This window comes from Chlamydotis macqueenii, chromosome 18, assembly GCF_036417535.1.
Source record: "Chlamydotis macqueenii isolate bChlMac1 chromosome 18, bChlMac1.mat, whole genome shotgun sequence".
Lineage (NCBI taxonomy): Eukaryota > Metazoa > Chordata > Aves > Otidiformes > Otididae > Chlamydotis > Chlamydotis macqueenii.
In genome coordinates this window covers 9,837,420-9,864,339 of record NC_141573.1, presented here as the reverse complement: position 1 = coordinate 9,864,339, position 26,920 = coordinate 9,837,420, and the positions used below count along the sequence as shown (strand labels likewise).

The 26,920-nt window shown below is 60.4% G+C and overlaps 1 protein-coding gene and 1 long non-coding RNA gene across 3 annotated transcripts in view; both read left to right on the top strand.

The window, feature by feature from the left end:
* LOC147598499 (uncharacterized) overlaps window positions 1–26,920 on the top strand; it is a 201,341-nt gene that overhangs the window by 91,529 nt on the left and 82,892 nt on the right. The window lies entirely within an intron of this gene.
* ARHGAP44 (Rho GTPase activating protein 44) lies at window positions 473–25,440 on the top strand. 2 transcript variants are annotated; one of them, XM_086762139.1, is made up of 21 exons: window positions 473–568; window positions 11,687–11,726; window positions 12,464–12,568; window positions 12,646–12,722; window positions 12,906–13,017; window positions 13,894–13,970; window positions 14,807–14,924; window positions 15,634–15,702; window positions 15,800–15,881; window positions 16,612–16,739; window positions 16,890–17,001; window positions 18,812–18,893; window positions 19,778–19,858; window positions 19,947–20,060; window positions 20,203–20,294; window positions 20,550–20,730; window positions 21,542–21,559; window positions 21,809–22,030; window positions 23,353–23,414; window positions 23,506–23,844; window positions 24,529–25,440. In XM_086762139.1, exons 1-21 carry the CDS (start codon window positions 516–518, stop codon window positions 24,681–24,683), a joined length of 2,319 nt encoding a protein of 772 aa, XP_086618265.1. In that variant the 5' UTR covers window positions 473–515; the 3' UTR covers window positions 24,684–25,440. The 2 variants fall into 2 exon arrangements, with proteins under 2 accessions (XP_086618265.1, XP_086618266.1); XM_086762140.1 differs by lacking the exon at window positions 23,506–23,844.

Genomic DNA, 26,920 nt, shown 5'->3' with positions numbered 1-26,920 from the left:
GGAGATGCTGGGGCCATGTCAAGGCATGTAAAGGGATGTCAGAAGGTCTTGGGGGATGCCAGGAGATGTCGGAGGCCATGCCAAGGGATGCCAGGGGGTCCTAGGGGGATGCTGGGGCAATGACAAAGGATGCTGAGATTATGTTGAAGGGGATGCCAGGGGATGCTGGGGGGATGCTGAGGCCATGTCCAGGGATGCTGAAGGATGCCGGGCCATGCCAGGGGATGCCGGGGGGGTGCCCGGGGCCGGGCCCGTTCCAAAGCTCCCCCACCTCTTGCCCGGCAGAGCCCGCCGGGGCGGGCGGCCCCGGACTACATTTCCCAGCGCCGCCGCGGCCGGGGGCGGTGCGGGGCGGTGCGGGGGGCGCGCAGGGGCGGGGGGCCCCGCTCGGCCCGGCTCGGCTCGGCTCGGCCCGGCCCGGCTGCGCGCCGGGCGAGGATGCGGGAGGGGCGGCCCGCGGCCCCCCGCTGCCCCCCCGCCCCGCCCGCCTGAGGGGCCCCCGCGCCGCCGCCACCATGAAGAAGCAATTCCACCGCATGCGCCAGCTCGCCAACCAGACCGTGGGCAGGTAGGGATGGGGCCGGGCCCTGCCCGCCCCACGGCCCCCATCCCGCGCTCTGCCCGCCCCACTGCCCTGGTCCTGCACCCTCCTAGCGTCCTGCCTGCCCCACAGCCTCCATCCCGAACCCTGCCTGCCCCACAGCCCTCATCCCGCACCCCACCTGCATCCTGCCTGCCCCACTGCTCTGATCCCATCCCGCCCCACTGCTCCCATCCCGCACCCTCCTAGCGTCCTGCCTGCCCCACTGCCCCCATCCCGCACTCTGCAGCCCACCTGCACCCTGCCTGCCCCATATCCCCCATCCCACACCCCACCTGCACCCTGCCTGCCCCACTGCTCTGATCCTGCACCCCACCAGCACCCTTCCTGCCCCACAGCCCAAATCCTGCACCCCGCCTGCACCCTGCCTGCCCTACATCCCCCATCCCACACCCCACCTGCACCCTGCCTGCCCCACATCCCCCATTCCACACCCCACCTGCACCCTGCCTGCCCCACATCCCACACCCCACCTGCACCCTGCCTGCCCCACTGCTCTGATCCTGCACCCCTCCTGCACCCCGCCTGCCCCACTGCCCCGGTCCCACACCCTACCTGCTCCCCTCCCTGCCCCTCTGCCCATCCCCTGCCCATTTGGCTGCTCCCTGCCTGCCCCACTAGCCCTGCTCCCTGCCCTCAGCCCCCCCCGTCCCTGTGTGCCCTTGCCCCACTGCCCACGTCCCGCCTGCCCTGTGCCTGCACCCCCGAGCACCCCTCTGCCCGCACCCTGCCCCAGTGCCCGCACGCTACCCCATCCCTGCCTCCTCCCCCGCCCTCTCCCTGCCTGCCTGTTAACCCCTGCTTCTCCCCCTGCCCGCACCCTGCCCCACGGCCTCCCTTGCCTCTGCCCCACATCCAGCCCCCTTTACCCACTGCTTCCCTGCCTGCCCCCTGTCTGGGGCTGGGCTGCAGGGACACCCCCTGTCTGCACACCCCAGCCCTGCTGCTATGGGGTGCCCCATGGATGGCCCGGGCTGGCTGTGGGGCAGGCAGGGTGCGGGGGGTACATTGGGGTGCGGGTGGAGGGGCCGTGCCCGCGGGGGTGGCGGTGTGTGCCGATGCGCGGCCAGGCCCCGGCTTTGGTGGTGGCTGTTGTGTAATTCCTGGAGGTTTTGCAGCTGCGGGGGGGGGATTGATTTATTTTTTCCTCCCCGACTCCAGTGTGGTGCTGGGGCACCAGCACAGCCGGGGCGTCGGGCTCAGCATCCTCTCCTGGAGCCGAGGGCTTGGGCTGTCACCTGCTCCACAATGTCCCCCCCTCGCTGTGTCCCCCGTGGCGATGGGGAACACCCCGCTGGCTCTGGGTCCTCTCGGCTGGGGCGGTGGTGGTGGGTGGTGGTGGATCCAACCGTGGCCCACGGTGCTGCCACACGGCCCCAGCACACGGGCACAGGGCGGGGGTGGCCACTGTGCGGGAACACGGCGCGGGAGCGCGGTGCGGGAACAGTGTATGGGAGTGCGGTGTGGGAACGGTGTCTGGGAGCGTGGTGCAGCAACACGTCGTGGGAGCGTGTTGTGGGAATGGTGTATGGGAGCACGGTGTGGGAATGGTGTATGGGAGCGCGGTGCGGCAACATGGCGTGGGAGCGTGGTGCGGGAATGCTGTATGGGAGCACGGTGCAGGAACGTGGTGCAGGAACGCGGTGTGGGAATGGTGTATGGGAGAGCGGTGTGGCAACACGGTGCAGAAATGCGGTGCGGGAATGGTGTATGGGAGCGCGGTGCAGGAAGATGGTGTATGGGAACGTGGTGCGGGAATGGTGTATGGGAGCGCGGTGCGGGAATGGTGTATGGGAGCGCAGTGCAGGAACATGGTGCGGGAATGGTGTATGGGAGCATGGTGTGGGAAGATGGTGTGGGAATGCAGTGCGGGAGTGGTGTATGGGAGCACGGTGCAGGAATGTGGTGCGGGAATGTGGTGCGGGAATGGTGTATGGGAGCGTGGTGCAGCAACACGGTGTGGGAACATGATGTGGGAGCGAGCGCGGTGTGGGAATGATGTATGGGAGCACAGTGCGGAAGCGCGATGTGGGAATGTGGTGTGGGAGCACACAGCAGGAATCTGGTGCGGGAGCACGGCGTGGGAACGCGTTGCAGGAACAGTGTGCAGCCACAGGTTGCAGGAGCACGGTGGCAGGAACGTGGTGCAAGGACACGGTGTGGGAATGCGGTTCAAGAGCGTGCTACAGGAATGGGGTGTGGGAATCTGGTACGGGAACACGGCACGGGAATGCGGTGCAGGACTGTGGTACGGGAATGTGGTGTGGGAGCACAGCACAGGAGTGGCATATGGGAGTGTGATGTGGGAATGTGGTGCGGTGGTGCAGTGCAGGAGTGCAGTACAGGGAACACAGTACAGGGAACGCGGTGCGGGAACGCGGTGCAGGAGCATGGTATGGGAATGTGGTGCGGGAGCACGGCGCAGGAGTGCGGTACTGGGGTGCAGTGCGGGAATGTAGTGTGGGAGTGCGGTACAGGGAACACAGCACAGGGAAGGCAGGGCGGGAGCGCTGGGAGAGAGGCACTTGCGTCCCTCTGGGGACTGTCAGGAGGAGGCTTTTTGGGGACAGAGCGTGTGATTTTCTCCTTGCACATGCGCCAGGCCGCGTTTGCTCGCGGAACGCGCCGAGGAGGTTTGACACATCTCCCGCCCGCGGCTGGGGGGCTGCAGGGCAGGGCTGGCCCCAGGCCCCACCACCCCGCGTGGGAGATGCAAGCCGGGCGCTGCGTGAACGCCTGCCTTCAAAATGGTGCCGCTGACGAGGCGAGCATCCTCCTTCCCGCATCCCCCAGCGGTGTGGAGGCTGCAGTGGAGCGGGGACGGCGGCCGTGGGGCTTGGGGCTGCTAAACCCCTAATCCTCTTAGGGGCCCGCTGCCACGCCGGCCTGTGACGGTGCTTCGGCGCGTCTGCCGCCTGCAACGCCGGCAGTGCTGCCGGGCTCTTCGGGATGGGTCCCGTGGGGCATGGGGATGCAGTCCCCTCTTCACTCAGCGCTGGGGTGGGGCGGCTGGAGACTCCACAGGGCTGGGTGGGAGCTCAGGACCATCCTCTTCCTCAGCTCAGCTCCCTCGGTCCCTGTCTCGAGCGTGGGCTGATGTTTTACCCCTCTTCCCCGCTGCAGAGCCCTGAGGAGCCCTCTCCAGCCGGCTGGAAATAGGGAACAATAGATGGATGGAAATAAGGAATAATAGATGAAAATAGGGAATAATACATAGAAATTAGGAATAATTAATGGCAATGAGAAATGATAAATGGAAATAAGGAATAATACATGGAAATTAAGAATAATAAGTGGCAATGAGGAATAATAAATGGGAATAATGACTAAGAATAGAAGCCTGGTGGTTTATCTCCCCTGAGAGAGGCCCGCCAGGGTACCTGTGCCATCACCCTCCAGGGTCCGAGGGTTGTCCCCTCCTGCTCGTCACCAAACCCCAGTGGGCCACCATCACCCCATAGTGCCAGCACTCCCAGGGCTGGAGACCGCTGGGTCGGATGCTGCCCCGGGGCTGGGGTCTGCATTGCACGTGGAGGTCATCCCTGGGGGGGTAGACGGGGCGGTCAGGGGGAGTTTGCATATGACAGTGTAAAAAAAGGAAGAAAACAGGCAAACAAAGGGAAAAACCCCATCTGTGGGTCTGGGATGCCCCAGCAGCAGGCAGGCAGGGGAGCAGCAGCTGCAGCGCTTTGTCCCTGTGAGGTGGCCGCCGCTGGCACCTGTGCAGGGGGCGTGTGGCCATCAGCAGCCAAGGGACAGGGAGCTACACAGGAGCGGGCGGCAATGGGTCAGGGTCAGGGCTAATGTTAGGGTCAGGGTCAAGGTCAGGGTTAAGTCAAGGTCAGGACTGGGGTTAGGGTCGAGGTTAGGGTCAGGATCAGGGTCAGGTGAGGACACTGGGTGCATTTCCAAATCCAATCTTCAGCTCCATTTCCCGGGCACTGTCACATTCCTTTGCTGCTCCACTGGTGATGCTGGGGGCGAGCTGGGACCTCCTGAGATGCCTGGTCTGAGAGCATGACGGGGAAAATGGGAGCAGACCACGCTCTGCTGTGCCCTCAGCATGTTATTTATTTTATTTTGTTTTATTTTGGTCATTTCACTAGATAGAAAGAACTGGGGATGCTCCTCCCAGGCCAGACCCACGCTTGGTACCCAGCCTTCAGGAGAATTAGTGCCCCCAGCCTGTAAGAGGCCATAGTATTTATCTCCACAGAGTGGAAAAAGGGAAGCAAAACCAGTAAGTGGCTGTAAAACATTTTGAAGATGGTCTCTGCAAAGCACTTTTATTTTTTATTTCTATTTATTTACCCGTTTCATCGGCAGCCGAGCCCGCAGGAGCTCGCACCCTCACCTCGAGGTCAAGGGATGATGGGCAGGAGCGTGTCGCAGCCCTCGCTCTGGCAGCCAAAACAACCCTGTGTATTTTCCAGACTTGGCTCAATGTATTTTTTGTTTCCCATCGGGAATAAAATGGGCGCTTGCAGCTGCGTGCAGAATGGCACGTCTGGGTTGTGAACGGTGGGCAACGGGGGACACTGGGGAGGACGATGTCAGCTTAGGGGGATGGTTTTCCCCCTGAGCATCCCAAGATGTATCCCCCATCCTGGGGGACAGCGGTGGCATTTTGGGCTGGACGTCACTGTGGTAGCTCTTGGGGCAGATGCTTTTCCAAGCACCGGGATATCTGCCTGTAAATATAAACCCTTTAAACACCGAGGTTTTATTCTGCGTGTAGCAAGAATATTCTGCAAGAAATAAGGACATTTTATTCCGCATGTACAAAATAAGGACGGAGGGAATAAAAGCACCACCCAGGATTTTTCCGATGGGATTTGCGGGAGGGAACAACATGCTTTAAGTAGCTGGGTTCCCCATCTGCACTTTGGGGTGCCGGTGGCTCGCTGTTGACAGACCACTCACCCTGATTTTTTGGCTTTGCTGAGCGACGCCGCGCCCCTCAGATGGTGCCGGCAGCATCCCCGCAGCCCTGGGGATATTTTTATCCTCCGCGCAAGGCGGCAGCGCTGACAGACTGCAATGCTCGTGGAGCGAGCTGAAGATTTCCTCCCCACAGCCAGGAGCCTTGGGGCCCTGTGATTTGCAGGGACTTCTCCGGGATTTTCCAGTCAGGACCGGAGCGTGGTCAGGATGCAACCCCAGGGTGGGCTTTCCTCTGCCGAGGATGTGCCGGGAGCAAGGAGCCAAGGGCCCTACGCATCCCGTGCCAAAGGGATGCCAACGCAGAGAGCTCGCAGTCGGGAAAGGGGCAGGAAAAGAAGATTTTCTGCCTTTAAAAATCTGTCCCCCATTTGATTTTCCTGGCGGTGGGCAGAAGGATGGAGGAAAGCTGGACCAGCCTTCCCGACCCATTTCATCCTGTTTTTCCAGCCTGAAGGTGGGCAAGCTGCTGGGGGCTGAGCCCTGGCACCCTCCTCGCTGGGGGTGCATCGCTGCCCTTTGCCCTGGGTTTGGGACGCAGGGACTGTCCCTCCAGGTCCCCCGCCAGGACAGGGCGAGCCCAGGATGTGTTGGAGGAGGCGCTGGCGGGACCATCTCACCGCATCTTGCTGGATGCTGCGGTTCGGAGTCGTCTCCCTGGGGGATCTGAGCTGCTATTTGAGGATATAAATATTTGATGTTGCGCTGCTCGCCTGCTAAAAAGGCACCGGGAAAAATCCGCAGCTCCGTTTGGCCTCGGCCGGATCCTGGTCACGAGCCGTTGGGCTGCGTGTCCCTGGGGATGTCGTGGCAAGGAGAGCTCAGACAGCGGCAGGAGCTGGGGACAGCGCGCTCCCTGACCTACATCCAGCCTGGACCACGATGCCTGGCGTTTCCAGAAGTTGCCTGGATGAGACCCCGAGGGGCTTTCTCTTCCCTCCAGCACACGAGGGATGCTCAGCACCTTTATCTGAGTTGTGTGGCTGAGCCTCACATTACCACCACCACGTCTGACTTCGGGGGCTCAAGGACCTTGAATTTTCCCGCGGGTACCAGCACAGCAGCACCGGGATGGAGCCAGGCACCATCCCTGAGCCTGCGTGGGATGGCAGGGAGCACCCATCCATGGGAGTTAACGCTCACGGCATGGCCTTGACTGGGTTTTTGTGCCTCCCTCTGCCTGTGAGGCTATTTTTAGGCTGGAGCAAACAGAAATCAGGGGAAGCAGCCGGCATCAGTAATTAAATAGCAATGAAATACTTAGAGGTGTACTACAGTGAGGGGGTGGCCAGGGATGGGCATGAAAGGGGCACTTTGGGCAGGAGGTGTGAGCAAGGGTGTCCTCAGGGTATCGTGGACGTGCTCTGCCTCTGGAGACGCGTCCTTGCTCCTGCCCGTTCCCACTCTAGGTGCAGCACTGCCCGCCTGCCAGGCACGATGTTTTTTTCCCATTCGGAGAGAATGGGACCGTGAAATCCCCCTTGTGCTTTGAGTTTTGCTGGCTCAGGGTGAAATCCAAGGCCAGGGCTCCTTGTTTTGGGTGGTTTGAGCATCAGAGGAGGACAGTGGCAAGGACACCTGGGCAGATGCTGGTGATGGATCCTCCAGCCAGATGAAGATGTCTGGCATCAGGAGATGCTCCAAGCAAGCATCAGCCTTACTGTAACTCCCCAGGTCAAGGCACTGGAAGCTCATGTGGTATTTATTTAGAAACCATCTTAATTTGCTTGATTGATGTTGATTTCTGCTGGCAGCAATTAGGTTTTGTGGAAGAGAATGCCCAACCAAATTGTAGCTGCATCCCCTACTCGTTTGCTGTTAACTCTCTGTATTAATTGTCCCTTTTCTCTCAGCTGTTTGCAGGGACACAAGTGTCTGGGTGCTGACTGAGGCGGAGGATCGCCTGGATTTGTGCTGAGAAAAACAGCTCCAGGGTGGGAATCTGGAGGGGAAGGGGAAGGGAGGGCTTTTATTTGCTTAAAGGAGAGGTGAAAGCCGATATTCCTGGCTGCCTCTCCAAAGGATGCTCCCACAGGATGTGTGTAACTCATAAGGTGTGAAGTTTTGGAGGATTAGGGACCAGCCAGGGAAATTGGGGGGTCCCTGCACCCCTCTTTTGGGTGCTGTTGTTTGCTGAGGCCACCTTGCATAAGCAAAACCCACTGTCTCCAGTTCCCTGGGGTGCTTGCGCGGAGACCTGGCTGCATCCACCTTGCGAGACACGGGGATGGAAACACTCATGAAAAAGTGAATGAGGGGAAAGAATTGCCCAAAGCTGATACTGGCTTAAACTGGAACATAGAGGAGATGTTTAACTGGTGCCACTGGTTGCCTGCTCTGATGGTTGGGCCGTGGGATGCTGCAGCCACCAGACAGCCCCTTCCCAGGGCTCCGCTGCACACGTCAGGCCCTTGAGCATCGTTTGTGGGTCTGGGGTTATGGGGTGAGCACAGATGGGCCCTGAACCCTGACGGGGCACGGGGAAGGGGGTGCTGATGTAGCCCCCCAGCTGCCCCAGGATGCGGGAGCCTATGTAGGGAGGGGCTGGAGGTGCTGGGGATGGACTGGGAGAGGCCAAGGAGGGGCTGGAGGATGGGGATGGACTGGGGGGGTGCTGTGGAGGAACTAGGGCATGCTGGACATGGACTGGGGGTGCAGGGGAGGAACTGGAGGGTGCTGGAGATGGGCTAGGGTGTGCCTGGAAGGGCCAGGGGATGCCAGGAGGAGCTGGGGGATCCCTTGGATGGGAGCAAGGTGCCAGGCTGGAAGAGGGAGAGCATCTCTGCTGGAGCCAGACACATTTCCCAGCATCAGTTGCATCCAGACTGGTTCCTCTTGATGCTGGTAGTGGGTTTCTGTAGGGCTGCATTTTTGGTTTGGGTTTGTGGTTTGAGTCCAAAGCCCCATGTGGTCTGAATGAAGCACTCAAGCAAACTGGGGGCTGAGACTCATGAATCCCAGGGGGTTTCAGCAAGTGATTCTCCCCTGGGATGAGAAGCCAAGGCAAGAGGGTTTGGGGGAGGCACGGGGACCCACACCTGTCCTCCAGTGGGATGCTGACTGGAGCACAATATGGGGAGGAAGAACACACAACCCAAAAGGTTCGTTCTCCACTCGGGAGGGGCTGAGTGGAGATGCTCAGAGCTGAGCCTGCTGAAGATGCTTTGCCAGGTTCCTCGGAGAGACGCTGCCGTCCCACTCCCAGAAAAGGCAGTGGGATATTTCTCCATCCCACTGCGTGCCCCAGGGAAATCCCTTGGTACCAGGGAGGTGGCACTGGGGCATCGGGGTCTCCTCAAGCATCTCTGGGTGCCAGTCAGGGCTCAGCACCCAAAAAAAAAACCTCCCAGGCAGGACGGAGCCTCCCTGGCATGGTGTGCATGCCGGTGGTTTGCCGCCGAGCATCGCTTGCTGCAGGTTCGCGGGACGGCTCGTAAAACCATGTAAGCTCCTGTAAAACCGTATTAACTTTAGGCTGAGACTTCAGAAACACGATGGAGGTAATGGGATTTTTCCCGGTGGCATTAGCAGCACAGAGCTGTGATGCAGTGTGGTGTCAGTGGAGCAGGATGATGTTCTTTGGGCTGGGCTTTCTCCGAGTTTGGGGATATCACTCAGTTCTCGCGCTCCTGGGTACGACGTGCAGGTTCTGGAGTGCTGCTGGTGGAAGCAAACACAGAGACAAAGGGAAATTATTTGTATTTTTGGTGCATTCTGGAAAATTAATAAGGAGGTGGGGTGGCAGGACATCAGCAGAGCTGTGCTGTCAGCAGGACTGTGCGTACATACGGCAGCAGGATGCATCCCACTTGCGGCTGCCAGACCACATTCGATGGAGCTGCGGCTGGGTCGCTGCCCCAGGACATCCAGCAGCATCACCCGTAGGGTCCAGCTGCCCCGTGGCAGGAGGTTTGTCCCCTGCTTTGGCTTTGCAAAACCACCCCATGGTGGCTCCTGAGGCAGTTTGCCCCAATCTGCAGGAGAAGGCATGGGAGCAGGGTGATGCCTGGCTCTGGGTGCCGGCACTCGGTGCTGGCAGGACGTGGTACCCAGTGATGCCAATCCACCACAGCCCTGCTGCGTGCCTGTCCCACCGCCGGTGGCTGCAGGGTGTCCCCAGGGCCGCGCAGAGACCCCCGTCTCCATCACAAGCCGGAGAGGAGAAAGCATCCCGGCTCCTCAGATGCCAAAACCCGGTGGGGAAACCCGTGCCCATCACTCTGCCACGTCCCTGGGCAGCTGCGTTGCATGGTTCCAACAGCCTCTTTGCTTATTCCTGTCCATAAAACGCTGCAGCCTTTTCCCCCTCCACTTTTTAAAGCCAGGTGAATTGCTGGCAGGCCCCCCAACTCACCTAAGCATCCCGGGATGCGGCAGGGCTGGCATGGGTGTCTGCGCCGGGGCCGTGGCTGGGGGATGCTCTGCGTGAAAGCCGCTGAGGTTTGAAAGCAGAATGAGGCCAAATTTTCCTTATCCCATTGGAAACGTTGTTTTCTGCTTCCCGAGTGCAGGTTGGAGCGTAGCACGTGGTCGGTTTGTGGCTGCTGGGAGAGAGACCTGCCGGCACCGGGACCAGGGGGTCTGCAAAACCCATCCATCAGCCCGACTGGAAGAGGGCAAAACCACACTGAAAATATCATTTTTGGGGGAGCATTTTCCCACTGGTTCGGGGACAGGAGGGACTTCTTTCTCCTTCAGCCTTTTTTTGTCCAGTTTGGAAATGATTCCTGGTGTGCAGAGCGGCGGGGATGTGTCTCCTGCATCCCTGCGGGTGCATGATGCTCGCCCTCATCCCTGCCGCCTCCTTCTCCTTCGGGATGCGGGGCGGGGAAGTGGGGACAGCCGTCGTGGCTGTGCCGGTGGATGTTTGCTGCTTTCTTCACTGTTTGTGATAATTCTGCCGTGTTTCCAGCCCTGTCTGGAAATGACATGTTATAATGCATTCATTTAAATCCTTTTAAAAAAAAATTAAAATAATTAGGAGGGGTTTTTTTTTCATTTTTAAAACCAGCTTAAATCAAACACTGTGACAACTTGCATGTACAAAGCAGGTTTAATGCAGTTCATTTAGACTTTTAAAAAGACTCTGGACATGTTATATTTGGGGATGAGCCCGTAGACCAAGCCGCTGCCGTGCCGGGTTCACTCTTTGAACCTTACTCTGACAGTGCTTACTCGTTTTTTCCACATTTTTAGTACTTCACATGGTCTCTCAGAGCTGAGAAGCCAGCTTGGATAGCAGAAAGCAACCAGGGCTCAGGCAATACAGGGTGCTTTTTTAAGAAGGATGAGAGCACCGAGCTTTCGTTGTTGGTTAACAAACCTTTAGGGAGAAATTGGCTGAATCACGGCTCTGCCCAAGCGCATCTTGACTGAAGTCATTTTTCAGAGACATGATGCACTGAAGTTGTGAAAACCCCCTGAGAAAATGAGTAAATGACCCACAGCGTGATGGTTTAAGTGAGCCTGAGCAGATCTGGTGAGGAGCGGCTGCGGGGGCTCCGCAGGCAGGGATGCTGCGGGTCCGTGTGCAGCCGAGGAGGGTTCTGCAGCGGGTTTGTGTCTCCTGCATCCCCGGCGCTCCTTGCTAGCGAAGATGGCGGATGACACGAGCTCTGGAGCGGTAAATCTGGCTCCAGCGAGCAGCGGGGAGGGTTATGGCGAAGCCCCGGGCAGCAGCTGCCGCTGCAGATTCAGCCGGCTACATCCAACTGACGAGGCTCAGTCGTGCGGAGGGGTTGTGTCCTTGAAATGCACGGCGCTGAGGGTGTGCCAGAGCCTGCCGCGGCCCAGGGAGATGCTTTCCTGTGCAGACACTCCACCTCCCTCTGCAGCACTGCCCGCGTCCTCCTGGGAACTCAGCATCCCTGTTTTACTGGGGGTAATGGAAAAATCAAGGGGAGATCAAGGGAGGACCTTGGATTGGTGGGGGGCATGGCGCACACAGCGAACCATGAAGATGCTCCATCCTTTGCTTATTTAGGAGACGAAGCGAGGGCTGGTGGGACCAGAGAGCCTTAAATCACCAGCTGCATCCCGGTGGAAAAGCACGTTCAGCTGTGCCGGTGCCACACCGTGCAGCCCTGGCACTGCCGCGTGTGCCCGACCCTTCGCCAATGCTTTACATTCTTTCTTGTCTTGCAGGGCTGAGAAGACAGAGGTTTTGAGCGAAGATCTCCTGCAGGTAGGAGACTCTGCATCTCATCCGACCCGTGCCCGGGGTGCCCGTGGGTGCTGGATGTGGCAGCGGCTCCGTGCCGGTCTGGGAGGAGGAGGAGGGGGTTGGGAGCGTGGGAAGCGGCACTGATGCCTTCCCAGCCTTTTCGCAGCCTGGCTTTCAGGTCAGCTGGAATCAGATCCAGTCTTGTCTCTGCCAGGATGGCAACCTGATACGGCTGCCAGATTGCGGGCGCTTGCGTCTCCCGTCTGCTGCAAAACCTGGGGATGGAACGTGAGACAGCCAGGGGACAGTCCCCAGAGCTGAAGGGTTGGGCGTCCCCCAAAGCTGATGGGTTGGGTGACTTCAGCAAAACAATCCGAGCCAAAAACCTCACGTGGTGCCTTGGAGCGTTGCTGAGATGCTTGGGTGATGGTCTCTCTGGGACACCTCGGTGCTTTTGGCTTCTGCGTGCCCCAGAGAGGGAGGCGGCTGAGAAAGTGCCAGCAAAGGGACATGGATTCACAAATCCATCACCAAATGAGTGAGGTTGCTGACTCACACGTTCTCTAAATTGCTCATAACTTGCGCACTGAGGAGCAAAACTGCTGCCCAGCCGTCGGTGAGGGTGTTCACCGCTCCTCCATCCCAGTACGGGTGTCCCCTGGCGTCAGCCAGCCCGGCTGCTGTTGGAGCGGCTTCAAATCCCAATTTGAGAGTAAGCTGGGACCAGGCGGGATACCCTGGTGATGGTGCCTCCGCAGGTGGAGAAGCGCTTGGAGCTGGTGAAGCAGGTCTCCCACAGCACCCACAAGAAGCTGACGGCATGTCTGCAGGGCCAGCAAGGCGTGGACGCCGACAAGCGCTCGGTGAGGCTTTGGCGGGGCTCCGGGGATGCCAGCCGGGCTGCCGGCAGCAAACCGGAAACGCAGCCCTCTCTTTGCAGAAGAAGCTGCCGCTGACGACGCTGGCGCAGTGCTTGATGGAGGGGTCGGCTGTGCTGGGTGACGACTCCTTGCTGGGGTAAGGGGGGGCCTGGGTCTCTCCCCGGTGCTCTGCTGCTGCTGGGCCGGTGCCGCTGGGAATTGCTGTGGTTCCTTGGCTGTGATACTGGGTAACGGGGTTTCGCAGCGGTGTCGGAGGGACTGGGATGCTCTCGTGATGGGTGGCACAGGATGGTGCTGAGCGCTGCCGGTGCCCTGGCAGGAAGATGCTGCGGCTGTGCGGGGAGGCGGAGGACAAGCTGGCTCAGGAGCTGATCCACTTCGAGCTGCAGGTGGAGCGGGACGTCATCGAGCCCCTCTTCGTGCTGGCCGAGGTGAGCGGCGGGCGGGGACAGCCTTGCGGCCAGGTGTCACCATGCCGGGGACGCCCATCCGAAACAGGCCTGGAGGACAGCCGGGTTTCACTGCTCTGCTGGCGTCTTTGGTTCCTGGCCCCTGCGAGAGACCTTCCCCCTTTGAGGTGTTTGCTAATTGCTTTAATTGGCAGGCAGCGTTTGCAGGTTCAGCCAGGCTGGCGGCGGGGGCAATGGTCCCGGCCGGGCCCTGTCGCTTGCTCTCGCTGCTCGTCTGCCCCTCCTGAAGGCAGAGGCAGTAACACTCCTATTTCTGACCCATTTTTCCAAGTTCCAACACATACCATTGATGTTTGGGTTGGTTTTTTTTCCTCCTTTTCCTCCCTGCTGCCAACTTTGTTTTTCAATTTGATCCAATGCTTTTTTTGCCCCCCTTTTTAATCTAGCAAAATGTCCTGAGCTTGATTCTGATTGTATCTTCCCCAGCAAAAAGAGCAAGAGCTTTATTGCACTGCTGGTGTTACTGGGATGGGCGAGCAGGGCTGCACCACACTTTGTTTTGCTGAATCCTTTGGCAAACAATGTCCGTGTGCGGGAAGCTTTGCGTTACCATCCCCAAAAGCCCCGTTCCCGCCTCCGTCCAGCTCCCTGGTGCCAAAGGCTGTGTCACCCAAGGATGCTCCTCGCGGGGATGCGGGTGCTGAGGAATGGGGCTGCCGGGGTGGGGATGCGGAGGAGGGACCAGCTCTGCCATCTCCCTCTTGATGTTTAAGTAAAGAGCTGCATCCTTATCCTTACCTGCCTTGCACCAGCCGCCAGCGTCGCAGTCGGGTACGCCCTACCCCTGCCGCCTCGCCGGGGATGTTTATCGCCTCCCGTTCCTCCGTGTCGCTGCAGGTGGAAATCCCGAATATCCAGAAGCAGAGGAAGCACTTGGCGAAGCTCGTGCTGGACATGGACTCCTCCAGGACGCGGTAGGAAGCGGCTTCAGAGCTGCTGTATGAAAAATAAACATTCCCAAGCGATGGGTGGCGCCGGGAAGGGCACGTCCCAGAGCCCTGGGACCACAGCTCCCTTGGGACAATAAAGTCTCGGCCGTGTCACCGTGTGGCTGGAAGTCAAGCTCTGCAGCAAGCCAAGAGTTCTGCTCTTGCCTGCAGAATTCATGGATCCCTTTTCCTTGCCTGCCCTCTGCAGAACAGAGGGTTTTTTTCTGGCACAAATCTTTATTTTTTGCCTCTTTTCCCTATTATAAGAGCTCTTACATGATGGCAAAGAGCTGGGCGCTCCTGCCGCTGTAGGGCAGCGCTGGGGTGGAGCTGGGACCACCCTTGGGATTGTCCTGTGTCCCAGACACTACAGTGGGACCTGGCCGGCTGCGCTTTGGGTTTTGCCCAGGGCCGTTGGCAGCCCTTTAAAAACCAACTGGAGCTGGCCAAGCCCTGCACGACTTCATGGCATGCGCCCGGGAGAGGTCAAGGAGAGTCTGGGAGGTGTCTGCAGGCCCCAGCATCACGTCCAGGCTCTCCCATCGCCTTCCTCTCTCCTCCCACCTGGATGACTTTTGTTCTTCTGCTGAAAATAATTGCTTAATTAAAGCCCAGTGCATGCAGCCGGTCGTGGGACTGGGAAGATATGGGGTTGGGACCGGATCCTGCATCCCAGCCTGGGTTGGGACCATCTCTGTGGTGCTCAGCCTGGGGGACCGTGGTGGGCTTGGCTGAGGGGGGTCCCTGGGCTGCCCTCCAAGTCCACTGGGATCCAGGCACCGCTCTGTGTGGTCCCCAACAGCTCTGCCCCCTCTCCGCAGGTGGCAGCAGTCCGTGAAGTCTTCGGGTTTGGCCAGCAACCTGCAGCCCTCGGGGGCCAAGGCCGACGCTCTCCGGGAGGAGATGGAGGAGGCGGCCAACAGAGTGGAGATCTGCAGGGTACCCAGGGGGATCGCTCCGTGCTGGGCTGGGGGGACCTTGGCGACCCAGGCACCACGGAGAACCTGCAACATCCCCTCTTACCCTGTTCCTCACCCTCTTCTTACCCCATTGCCCGTGATAAACCCTCCTCCAGCTGGTCGCCACGCCCGCAGGCAGGCTGGTGGCGCTGGATGATGCTCACCACCCAAGCAGGACGTCCCCAGTTCCTCTGTCCCGCTGGGTGTGCATCTCCAGTCCTGGCTCTTTTCTCCAGGGGCACAACCAGAACCCGCGTAGACTTTAAAACCCAAACTCATGCTGTCTCCCTCCCCCGTGTTGCAGCATCGCAGTGCCACGTGCCCAGCAATTCCCAGCAAACCAGCTGGGCTGGGGGCTGCCCCCAGTACGTTCACCATGCTGACGGTGGATGCTGCCACCGGGACTGCTCGCAGTGTTTTAAAACCCTGGTGGTTTTCCTCCAGCTGGATTTTCCAAGGGGATTCTCAGAAAGGAGCCATTCGAAAAGCGGCAAAATCTGTTTTGAGAGAGATACATGTCCTGGTGGTGAGGGGCTCGTAAAAATTCGGAGCAAGAGGCACCCCATGCCGCGTCGCACATGGGCTCCTGGTGTGACCAAGCTGGTTCCTGCCGGTGGCCTCTGGGTGACCATCATGGTGGCATCAGGGCAGCACGAGTGGGACGGCAACTAATTCTCTGCTCTCCGCAGGACCAGCTCTCAGCTGACATGTACAATTTCGTGGCCAAAGAAGTAGACTATGCAAACTATTTTCAAACCGTAAGTGCCGCCCGTCCCCGTGGGACTGCTCCGTCCCTGTGCCTGTGCCCGTCCCCGTCCCCAGGGGTGACAGCCGGGGCCGTCTCTCCCCCCGCAGCTGATCGAGGTGCAGGCGGAGTACCATCGCAAATCCTTGGCGCTTTTGCAGAACGTCCTGCCTCAAATTAAAGCCCAGCAGGGTAAGTGCCGGGTCTGTCAGAACCCCGCGGGGTCCATCCCGCTCCTGCACGCCACACCGGGGGCTCCGCATCACGCCGTGGTGGGGGGTTTGTGGCTCAGCATCCTCCTGCTGCATCTGCATCCCGCCTGCCTCCACGCTAGGGAGGGCATCCCCATCCTGCTTGGTCACTTGGAGGGGCAGGATCTGGCCAGTTTCATGGAACTGGGGCAACCCAGCACCGAGCTGGGGGGGGTCTCGGGGCTTCTTTGGTGGTGTGCAGCCTCCACAGGAGCCGGGCTGGGAGACTGAGGTCGGGGAAAGCCCCGCACCACGGCCCCGAGAGCGGCGCAGGGCTCGGGGTGCTGCCGTGGCCACAGCAGGGCAGGGAGTGATTTGTATTTTACTTTTTTTCTCTCGATCCCACAAAATATTCCTGCCTCAAACTGTGATGGAAGAAGGGGGAATATATTGCAAAGGTTTGCCTGTGATTGATCCCCCCGGAAAAACGTTATCTGGCCCCCTTGAAATGTCCTGTGTGATGATGGGAAAACATTTTGTTTGGATTTCATCTTTAAAAAGCTCTTCCCGAGCCACCCAGGACAGAGGTGCGGGGTTTTAGCAACGCCCAAACGGAATATTTAGCTGCCGAAACACTGTGATCCGAGGGCCTTTTGGGGAGGGGATGTTGGATCCAGTGCCGTCCCCGCCATGTCCTCCCCCTCTCCTCTCACCCCCTCTGCCCGTCACAGAGGCGTGGATGGAGAAGCCCTCCTTCGGGAAGCCCTTGGAGGAGCACCTGGCCGTCAGCGGGCGGGAGATCGCCTTCCCGGTGGAGGCATGCGTGACAATGCTGCTGGAGTGCGGCATGCAGGAGGAGGTGGGTCCCGTGTCCTACCACCCTCGGTTGGGCACGGTGGAAGGGGGGGAATGTGGGTGCCTCCAGGGCAGAGACGAGGAACCGCGGGGCTCTGGGGACATCCCTGGCCCCAAAGCTCGTCCGACGCTCTCCGGTGTCCCCTGCCACAAGGGTCTCTTCCGAGTGGCTCCCTCGGCCTCCAAGCTGAAGAAGCTGAAGGCCGCCCTGGACTGCTGCGTGGTGGATGTGCAGGAGTACTCGGCCGACCCGCACGCCATCGCAGGTAGAGGCTGCCTCGGGGCGGGGGGGGTCGGTGGTGTGCGGGATGGCCCGGCCAGCCCCCGAGCACCGAGCGTGGGCACCCAGAGGGTGGTCATCAGTGGGGTGAAGTTGTGTTGGAGGCCAGTACCTAGCGGTGTAGTCCAGGGGTTGGTACGGGGTCTGATCCTGATGAACATCTTCACTAATGATGGTGGGGCAGGGCACACCCTTGACCAGTTGGCAGATGACACCAAACTGGGAGGAGTGGGTGGTGCACCAGAGGGTCAGGCTGCCGTCCAGAGGGACCTGGGCAGGCTGGAGAAACGGGCCGAGAGACCTGATAAAGGTCAAGGGGATGTGCCAAGTCCTGCCCCTGGGGACCAGGACACACTGGGGACACCCAGCTGGACAGCAGCTTGGGCAGAGATGGCCCTGGGGGTCCTGGAGGAGACAGAGCTGACCATGGGCCAGCAATGGGAAGGCTAGTGGTGTCCTGGGCTGCACTCAGAGGAGTGACATCAGTGGGTCAAGGGAGGGGATCCTTCCCCTCTGGTCAGCACTGGTGAGGTCACACCTGGAGTGCTGGGTGCGGTGCTGGGCACTGCAAGAGATGTGGACATACTGGAGAGTGTCCAGTGAAAGGCCGTGAAGATGATGAAGGGCCTAGAACATCTCTTCTAGGAGGAAAGGCTGTTCAGCCTCAAGCAGAGAACGCTCAGGGGGATTCATCGATGGATATAAACACCTGCAGAGAGGGTGGAAAGAAGACAGAGCACTTCCAGGTGGTGCCCAGTGCCAGGACCAGAGGCACTGGGCACAGCTGAACCACGGGAGGTTCCCTCTGAACATCAGGAGACACTTTGTCATTGTGCAGGCGACCAAGCACTGGCAGAGGTTGCCCAGGGAAGTGGTGGAGTCTCCATCTTTGGAGATACTAAAAAACCATCAGGACGTGACCATGGGCAGCCAGCTCTGGGTGGTCCTGCTGGAGCAGGGGGCTGGACCAGATGACCTCCAGAAGTCCCTTCCCACCTCAACGCATCTGTGATCTGGGGGCACAAATGCAGGTGCAGAAACACAGCTCTCGGTGGAAGTGGGGACGTTTAGGAGCTGCCATCCACCGAGGAGCACAAACGCTGACCTGCACGTCCCCTCCCCGGCCAAGGGCTTGAGCGGCACTTTGGGTCGCAGGCGAGGGAGAAAACGGGGATGCAATCGCAGTCTGAGGTGGTGTCAGGGCCCTGATCATGCTAATGAGGGTGACGCTAATGAGGGTGACAGTGGTCAGAAGAGGCTCCGCAGGAGCAGGGAGTGGTCGGGAAGATTCGCGCCTGTTACCGTCAAGCTTGGCATCTTCTCTCCACCGCTTCTGCCTACCTAAGACCCTTTCCAAGTGCAGATCCAAGGCTGCAGGGCCGCTATTAAGCATTAATTGGGTTTAAGTGCCAATCAGCTGCCCCACTCCTGGGCTGGACTCTCCAGCGGGTGCAGGATTGGACCCTGGTTTTCTGCTGGCTGCAATGAGAACCTTTCTCCAGTGTGATGAGCTGTGAACGTCCTCAGCAAAAACGAGTGGTGGAGAGCTGGGTGAACACCTGGCGGAGGCGAAAATGGTGGAGGGAACGGGGGAGGGACTAGGCAGAGGTGACAAGGTGGTTGCTGGGGGTCAGGGGCTGCTAGGGGTTCCACCAAGCTGGAGGGGCTAAATTTGGGAGTCATTGATGGGGAGGTTGGGAGGGATGGGAGTCAAAATGCCGGGGAGCAGAACTGCCTGGTGCCTGGCAGCCAGTGCCGCGTGCGATCCCAAGCCCCATGTCCCCCGTGTGCTGCAGGAGCCCTGAAGTCCTACCTGCGAGAGCTGCCGGAGCCCCTCATGACGTTCGAGCTGTACGAGGAGTGGATCCAGGCCTCCAAGTGAGTCTGGAGCATCTCCCTCCGTTCCTCCGTGACACGGGTGGTGGCGTCTTAGGTGCCCATGGATAGTTTGGGGCCATGAGTTACTTCCGATACGGCTCACAATGTTCAGGGTGTTTCCTCCAGGGTCTGAGAGCCAGGAGGGCTCCTGTGATGCTCCAGCAGCATCATGGGTCGCAGCAGCAAGGGTGGCCCTGATGTCCCCCAACCTTGATGTCCCCACCATAGTCCAGAGCGTGCTGAGCTCTCCCAGCATCTTTCGGGAAGCCCTTGGGTGCCAGGCACTGGTGCGGTTTCCAGATGGGTGTGTAAACCCCAGGGGAGCCAAGGGAGCTTCCACCAGCTCTACTGGGGTGCTCTGGGCCATAAAACGCCCCAGACCCAGCAGGACTGGGCCAGCTGCGGTGGCACCAGCATGCCTGCTTCACCATGGGCGGTGGTTGGGGTAGGGGATGAGGGAGGTGGGAGAAGGAACCACCTTGGTGGTGCCCCAATATCAGTCTGAGCGCATCCCCTGCTTCCTTGGGAGCACTGGGGCACAGCAGGGACCTGGTGCTGGCTCGGTGGAGGGGACAGTCCCTGAGGGTGGCATATGGGGGAGTGGGCTGTTGTTTTGGGGGCTGTTTGCTATCATTTCCACTTCCAATGTGAACACATCCCCAAAACACAAACCCTAGGGGGGTTGCTGCAAAGAGGTGAGGAGAAGACCAGCATCTGGCCGGCAGCCGAAAGGTTTCCTTCTCATTTTGGCCAGGTTTTGGGGTTAATTTGTTTATCTCATCTTGGCAGCAGCCTGAGGGTCTTGCAGGGTCCCTGAGGGCAGGGTCTAAAGCCCCGTGGTGGGATGGGGATGGGGGCTGACCCTCTCACCCACTTCCCCGCAGCATCCCGGAGCAGGAGAAGCGGCTGCAGGCTCTCTGGAGCGCCTGCGAGAAGCTGCCCAAAGCCAACTACAACAACATCAGGTGAGCCTGGTGCCAGCGGGGCCAGCGGGGAGGGGACGGAGAGGGTGCGATGCCGGTAACACCGACGCGGCTTGACTCGGCTTTCCAGGTACCTGATCAAATTCCTGGCCAAGCTGACCGAGTACCAGGACATGAATAAAATGACGCCGAGCAACGTGGCCATCGTGCTGGGGCCCAACCTCCTCTGGCCGCAGGCGGACGGGTAAGGTATCTGGGTGGGAAGCGAGCAGGCCAGAGAGATGTTGAGGATGGGGATGAAAGTGGTGGGTCCAGGGCCAAAACTCCCACTGGGAATAAGGCCAGGCCGCGGTGGAGTTGCTGAGCTGCTGCCCGCCGCCTTGCAGGAACATGACGGAGATGATGACAACCGTCTCGCTGCAGATCGTGGCCATCATCGAGCCGCTCATCCAGCACGCCGACTGGTTCTTCCCTGGAGGTAAGCTGTGCCCCGTCGCCGTGGCAGGGTGAGATGGGCTTTGTGGGACCCCCCCGGCCATCCCTGGGGAGGGCATGCTGAGGTCTTATATTTATTTTAGCCAGCCCCCTCTGCTTGCCTCAGCTTGGGGCTGGGGCTCAGGCAGAGATCTGACGAGACTCATCACAGCTGTAGTGCCAGTGCCCCCATCCCACACCTCACAGAGGACCCACAACCCAATGTATCCCCTCTTCCTCCCCTTTTACCCCCCCCCAGACATCGAGTTCAACGTGACGGGTAACTACGGCAGCCCCATGCACATCAACCACAACGCCAACTACAGCTCCATGCCCTCCCCGGACATGGACCACACCGACCGCCGGCAGCACGACCAGGCGCGGCGGCCCCTCAGCGTGGCCACAGACAACATGATGCTGGAGTTTTATAAGAAGGATGGGTAGGGTCATCACAGTGCCAGGGTTTGGGGAGAGAGGGAGGCGGTGGCCTTGTCACCACCCTGGGAGCGGGGAGGTGGCACTGAGCTGGTGGAGGTTGGGGACCACCCCCCCCTGCTCTCCAGGCTGGGCTCTTGGGGATGTGCGGGTGAGCGTGGGGCTGGATGCCCACTGAGGTGGGAGCAGGGTGGCAGGGCGGCTGTGCCGTGCTGGGATCAGCTGCCCTGGTGTCTCCAAGGTCTGCGGGCTCTGCTCCACAGGGGAACTTGCCGCTCCCAGCCTCTGCGCGCCCCTGCCCTGTGCCGCCTCACAGGGACCACAGTCAGGCCAGCTCCAGAAAACACCCCCAGGGCTCTCCCCATCTCAAAAAATGTCCCTAGGGCTCTCCCCATCTCCAAAAAACACCCCCAGGGCTCTCCCCATTTCCAAAAATATGTCCCCGGGGCTCTCCCCATCTCCAAAAAACACCCCCAGGGCTATCCCCATCTCAAAAAATGTCCCTAGGGCTCTCCCCATCTCCAAAAAACACTCCCAGGGCTCTCCCCATTTCAAAAAATATGTCCTCAGGACTTGTTCTGTCTTGGAGAATGTCCCCAGGGCTCTCGTCATCTCCAAAAAATATCCCCATCACTGGCGTAGCCCGGTCCCCGCCGTGCCCCTCCTGCCCCCTTGCTCGAATCCCCCTGCCCTCACAGCTCCTTTTCCGAGCAGCGGGCGCTGCACCCTCTGCGTTCTCTGGTTTTAGGGTTTGGGGTTTTTTGTTTGTTTGTTTGTTTGTTTTTTACACTAATAATGGTGTTTCTGCCCATGCAGCCTTAGGAAAATCCAAAGGTACTGTGTGCTGTGCAGCAGTGCTGGGAGGATGCTGGGAGGGTGCTGGGGTGATGCTGGGGCCTTGAGAAGGGAGATGTGGCCGGTGGGTGACACAAGCGCATCCCACCCAGCCACCCCTGCCCTCTTGCCACTGAGGTTCATTCCTGAGGCGGGTGGAAGAGGCATTTTTAGGGAGCTGGGGCGCGGTGCTGGCGGTCCCCTCCCACCGGATGGGTGCTGAGACCCTCTGTCTGTGTCTCCCCCTAGCATGGGTGTCAGGGTGATGGACACCTCCTGGGTGGCCCGCCGAGGCACCTCGGGGGTCCGCAAGGCCTCCTCCACCCCGCCGGCCGCTCAGCCCCCCGCGCCGCCCGCCGAGCTGCCCACTGCACCCCACTCACCCATTCCCGAGCAATCGCCGGATATTTCGGCCACCCCGTCCCCACCTCCCTCCAGCTTCGGCTTCCCCCCGCCAACCGAGCGGGCAAGGTAAGGCCACCGGTGCCACCCCCGTGTCCCCAAACCGGGTGTCCTCTCCAGCAGCAAAACGACCCCACGGCTGCGGGACAGGGGGCTCAGCATCCCCCCCGGCCACCCCCGCGTCCCCATTTTTTCCCGCGGGTCCCGTGCCCTGGCTCGCAGCGGGCGTCGCTGGGCTGGAAGGAAATTTGGGCTGGAGGTGCGAGGGCGGTGCAAGGAAAATTATCCGAGAGCCCCCGAGCCCCGCCCGAAGTCAGTGTCCCACCCACCTTTGCACGGGCCGGGTGGGAGCAAGCACCTAAATTCCACTTTGCTGCCCCAAAAAGGGGAGCGGAGCTTTGCAGCCGCCACCGCCGAGCCACGCTCTGCCCCAGTGCATCCGTGGGTGGGGGGCGAGGGGGCCGTGGGGCCGGATCCCGGCGTGGGGGGGTGTGGCGTGGGGGGCTTGGGCACCGTGAGCGCTCCCCGCTGCTCTTCCAGCCCCCTGCCAACGCTTCTATGCTTTTATTGTTTTTTCCTCCTTTTATTTCTTTTTTGGGCTTTTTTAATGGTGTTTCTGGAGCTGGCCTCTGCGCAGCTCCCCCCGGCCAGGCGGCAGCCAGAGCCTTCCTCCCCCCACCCCTCCTCACCCCTCGCCCACCCTTGCTGCCCTCCCCGCGCCACTGCCCCAAACCCGGCTTCCCCCGGGTCCCCCCAGCCCGGCCGCTCCCCGGGGCGAGAGAACGGACCCCACAGCAGGACGGGGGGCCGTAGCCCCGGCACCGCTGGCCCCGGAGGTGGGGGGGAGGCTGGGGTGAGAAGCGCCGGCCAAGGGGGGGTTAAACCCCCCGTCCCCCCCCGCCCTGCCCGGGGGCCGCGCACCGGCCTCCCTTCTTCTTCCGTCCTTTTTAAAAATTTTCCTTTTATTTTTGTTATTAATTTTTAACATTTTATTTTACTTTTCGTTTATATTTTTGTTTAATTTTTATTTTTATTTTTGGTTTACTTTTATTTAAAATTTTACTTTTTCTTTTATTTTATTATTTTATTCTATTCTTTTATTAATTTTTTATCTTATTGTTTTTATTTTATTTTTTAATTTAAAATTTCCCATTTTTAAATTATTTCATTCTATTTTCTTTTAGGTTGTTTTTGAATTTTATCTTTATTTTATTTGTAATTCTTTAATTTTTTTTTTATTTTTCTTTTACTTTTTTATGTTCATTTTTATTTTACCTTTTTTTCTCTTTGTATTTTCCGTTTTCATTTCGAGATTTCTTTTCTGGTTTTAATCTCATTTCTATTGTTGATCCATTTTTCCCTTTTTTCCCTTTTGATCCCCTCTCCCCCAGCACCCCGAAGCCCAAGGAGCCCTCCCCCGCGGCCGAGCAGAGCCCGCACGCCCTGCGCACAGGTAGGAGCGGGGCGGGAGGGTGGGGGGGTGTTGGAGGGGGTGTCCCCTGACCCCCCCCTCACCCCCTCCTCCCCGTGTCTCTATCTCGCAGGGGCCAAGAAGCTGGCGCCCATCCCGCCGCGGGGGTCTGCGGGAGAGCAGGGTGGGGGGCAGCCCTCCCCTGCCAGCCGCTCCCCCACCCCTCCCAGCACCCCCTCCCCGCACGCCCCCCTGAGCCCCCTGCCCGCCGCGCAGCCGCCGGCCCCTCCGCCGCCTCCTCCTCCTCCGCCCCCACCTCCGCTCCTGTCCCCCCCCGCCGGTCCCACCCCCAAGTCCCGCCCCACCCCTAAACCGCGGCCTCGCCCCGCGCTGCCCCCCCCGCCCCAGCCCCCCCCGACCGCCCCCGGCCCCCCCCAGCCCCCGGAGCCGTCCCGTCGGGCCACGCCAACAGGTAACGGGGGAGCCGGGGGTGGGAGGGGGACACAGTTGTTCTGACCTTGTCCCTGCAGTTTGTGGGTGTCCCCCCCTGGGGGACAGGGGAGCGTGGGGCCGGGCACGGCTGGGACCCCCCCAGCTCTGGCCCAGCCGCCCATGGGTGCAGCCCTGGCATCGCGTGCCAGCATTGCACCCAGGTGTGAGCACAACCCTGGCATTGCACCCTGGCACCAGTACAGCCCCAGTATGGCACCCCAGCATTGCTGTGGTCCTGGCATCGACCCCAGTGTGGGTGCAGCTCGCCCGCCGCGTGCCCCTGGTGCCCGTACTGGGGTCCCTGCAGAGGCGGCAGACGCACGCCCAAGGGCTTCTCTGAGCTGGGGGTGGGTTGCTCGGCTCCCAGCAAGGGTTCGCGGTGACACCTCGTGCTGTGGGCCACACCCTGCCACTCCGCGCGCGCTGCCCTCACCCCCCTCGGGAAGGGAACAGCGGTGTCCCCCACGCTTGGTGGGAGGAGAGCGGAGCAGCGTGGGGGACAGTGGGGACATGGATTGGGGCCAGTGTGGCAGGCTCTGGCTGCGCGGGGTGGCGTGGAGCGGGGAGCCATGGTGACACCCGCGGTGGTGGCACTACCACAGCGCCGTCCCGGGCCCATTGCCCTGCCACCGTGGCGTATCCCCCTGACTCTGCCCTCCCGCAGGTCTGCTCCGTTTTGAGGTCCCCTCCCTCCACGTCCCCCCGGATGCCGCCCTGCGCCGGGACTCACCGGAGACACCCCAGAGACTCTCGGGCCCGGGCCCGGCCGCCCGGCAAGAGGAGGAGGAGGAGGAGGAATCGGAGAGCACAGCCCTATGACAGTGTCCCTGTCCCCGAGCTCAGCCTTCCAGCACCCAGGAGCCAGCGCTGGCCACCGGCCACCGAGGGCTGCCAGCGCTGAGGGCCACCGGCGTGTCAGTTTTGGGTGGCAAAGCAGTCGGTTTGGGGGCGGTCGCTGTTCTTTATTTCATTTTTTGGTTCGCCTTATCCAGACTTTGCCTTTTGACCGGGTGCCTCCGCCAGCACCCACGGTCCTGGGGCGACACCACTGCCTCCTCCGTGCCCCCATGGCGGGTGCCACCGGGTGACAAGGAGCTCGCCGGCACTTTGCAAGCGGGATTTCGTTCCTTCGGCTTCTTCCCCCTCCGCTTGTTCGCCGGAGCAGGATGGGACCTGACCAGCAATAACCCGGGGGCGCGGGATGCGGCCCCCGCCCGAGCTCTCAGGGCGCCGGCGGGCGAGGGCGCGGGACCCTCGGCACCTGCTGTCCCCGGGGGTTGGTGGCTTTGGTCGTGCATGCGAAGACAAATTAATCTTTTATCCTTTCCAGAGAGCTAAGAGAGAGATATATATATCAGCAGAGATATATATATATTATATATTTGTATATATAGAGAGAAAAAATATAGAGATTTGTTTTATTTGGAGCCGTTCCCTCCCCCCCGGTGCACAGAGGGAGGATGGAAATGGCAGCGCTTGGCCCCCCTGCCCCGCTCGCGCCGTGCCCCTCGCCCCAGGCGGGCGCCCGGGGGGCACCAGCACCCCAAAGCAATCAATAAACCCGTGTGCCACTCGCTATCGACTGCCCGGCTGCGCCCGCCTTCGGTCAATGCCCCTCGCGGCCAGCCGGGGCGGTGGGGGGGGGGTTGGTGGGAGGATGCGGGGGTGGGTGAGGGTTGAGGGGGTGTAAAATGGTGGGGTGGGGTCTGTGCGGGATGTTGGGGTGCTGGTCCGGTGGGATGGGGCAGCGCCAGGCGTGGGGTGGTCCCAGTCTGGATTTGGTGTGGCCTGAGCTCAGATTTGGTGTGGTACTAGCCTGGATTTGGGGGTCATGCCAGCCTGGATTTGGGATGGTCTGAACCCAGATTTGAGGTGGTCCCAGTCTGGATTTGATGTGGCCTGAGCCCAGATTTGGGATGGTCCCACCTTGGATTTGGGTCATCCCAGCCTGGATTTTGGGTGGTCCCAGCTTGGACTTGATGTTGTCAGAGCCCAGATTTGGGGTGGTCCCAGCTTGGATTTGGAGTGGTCTCAGCCTGAATTTGAGATCATCCTAGCCCAGATTTGGGATGGTCTCAGCCTGGATTTGGGGTGCTCCCAGCCTGAATCTGGAATGTCCCAGCCCAGATTGGTGCCCACTGACAATTTAGGACATGGGCTCTTGGAAGGCGCTTCGCTGTACGAAATGGGGCTTAATGAGGGTTTGGGTGATGAAATGATGAGGTTTTGCTCTGTGTGGGCTGCCATGGTCCCAAGGGATGGGGTAGCACTAGGCCTGGCATGGGCTCAGCCTGGATTTGGGGTGGGCTCAGACTGGATTTGGCGTGGTCCCCAGTTGTGGTGGGTCCTGACCCGTGCTTTGGGACCAAGCAGCGTGTACGCCGAGGGGAATACCACTCTGGGTGGGCAGTGGAGGGGTTGTACGGCACCAGGCCCCCCCCGCCCAGCCTGGTGAGGTGGGGTGGAGGTGAGGACCCTGCTCTGTAGGATAGGGAGGGGACTGGCCCCGGGGCATGGGGAGGAGATGCTCTGGGGGATGCTGCTGCCTGGGGTGGTGCGGAGGCACCTCTCAGAGCCCCTACCCCCCTCCAGATCCAAAAGCCATTGGCAGTGGGGGCAAAGCCCTGGGCAGCACGGGCAGCCCTCCCAGGTGACCCCCGTCCCCATGGCGCAGCACCCCATGGACACTGCCACCCCAGGGCACTGCGTGGCCAGCGACGTCTCCTCTCAGGGACATCCCACGGCCGACCGCACCCCATGACCGGTGACATCCCATGGGCAGTGCCCTGGGGAACCTGCTGTGCCCAGGGGTGCTGCTTGCCTGGGTGGCACATGGGGGCCAAACCCACACTTGTCCCCTGCTGCAAAGCTGAGTCACAGCCATGGCAGCGGATCCTCCATCTCCTCCTCCTCCTCCACCCAATCCTCCATCTCCTCTACTTCTACCTCCATCTCTGACCGCATCTCTTCCATCACCTCCTCGACCTCCACCCCAATCCCACCTCCTCCACACCCCTCTTCATCTTCTCCTCCCTGATCCCACCTTCATGCCTACC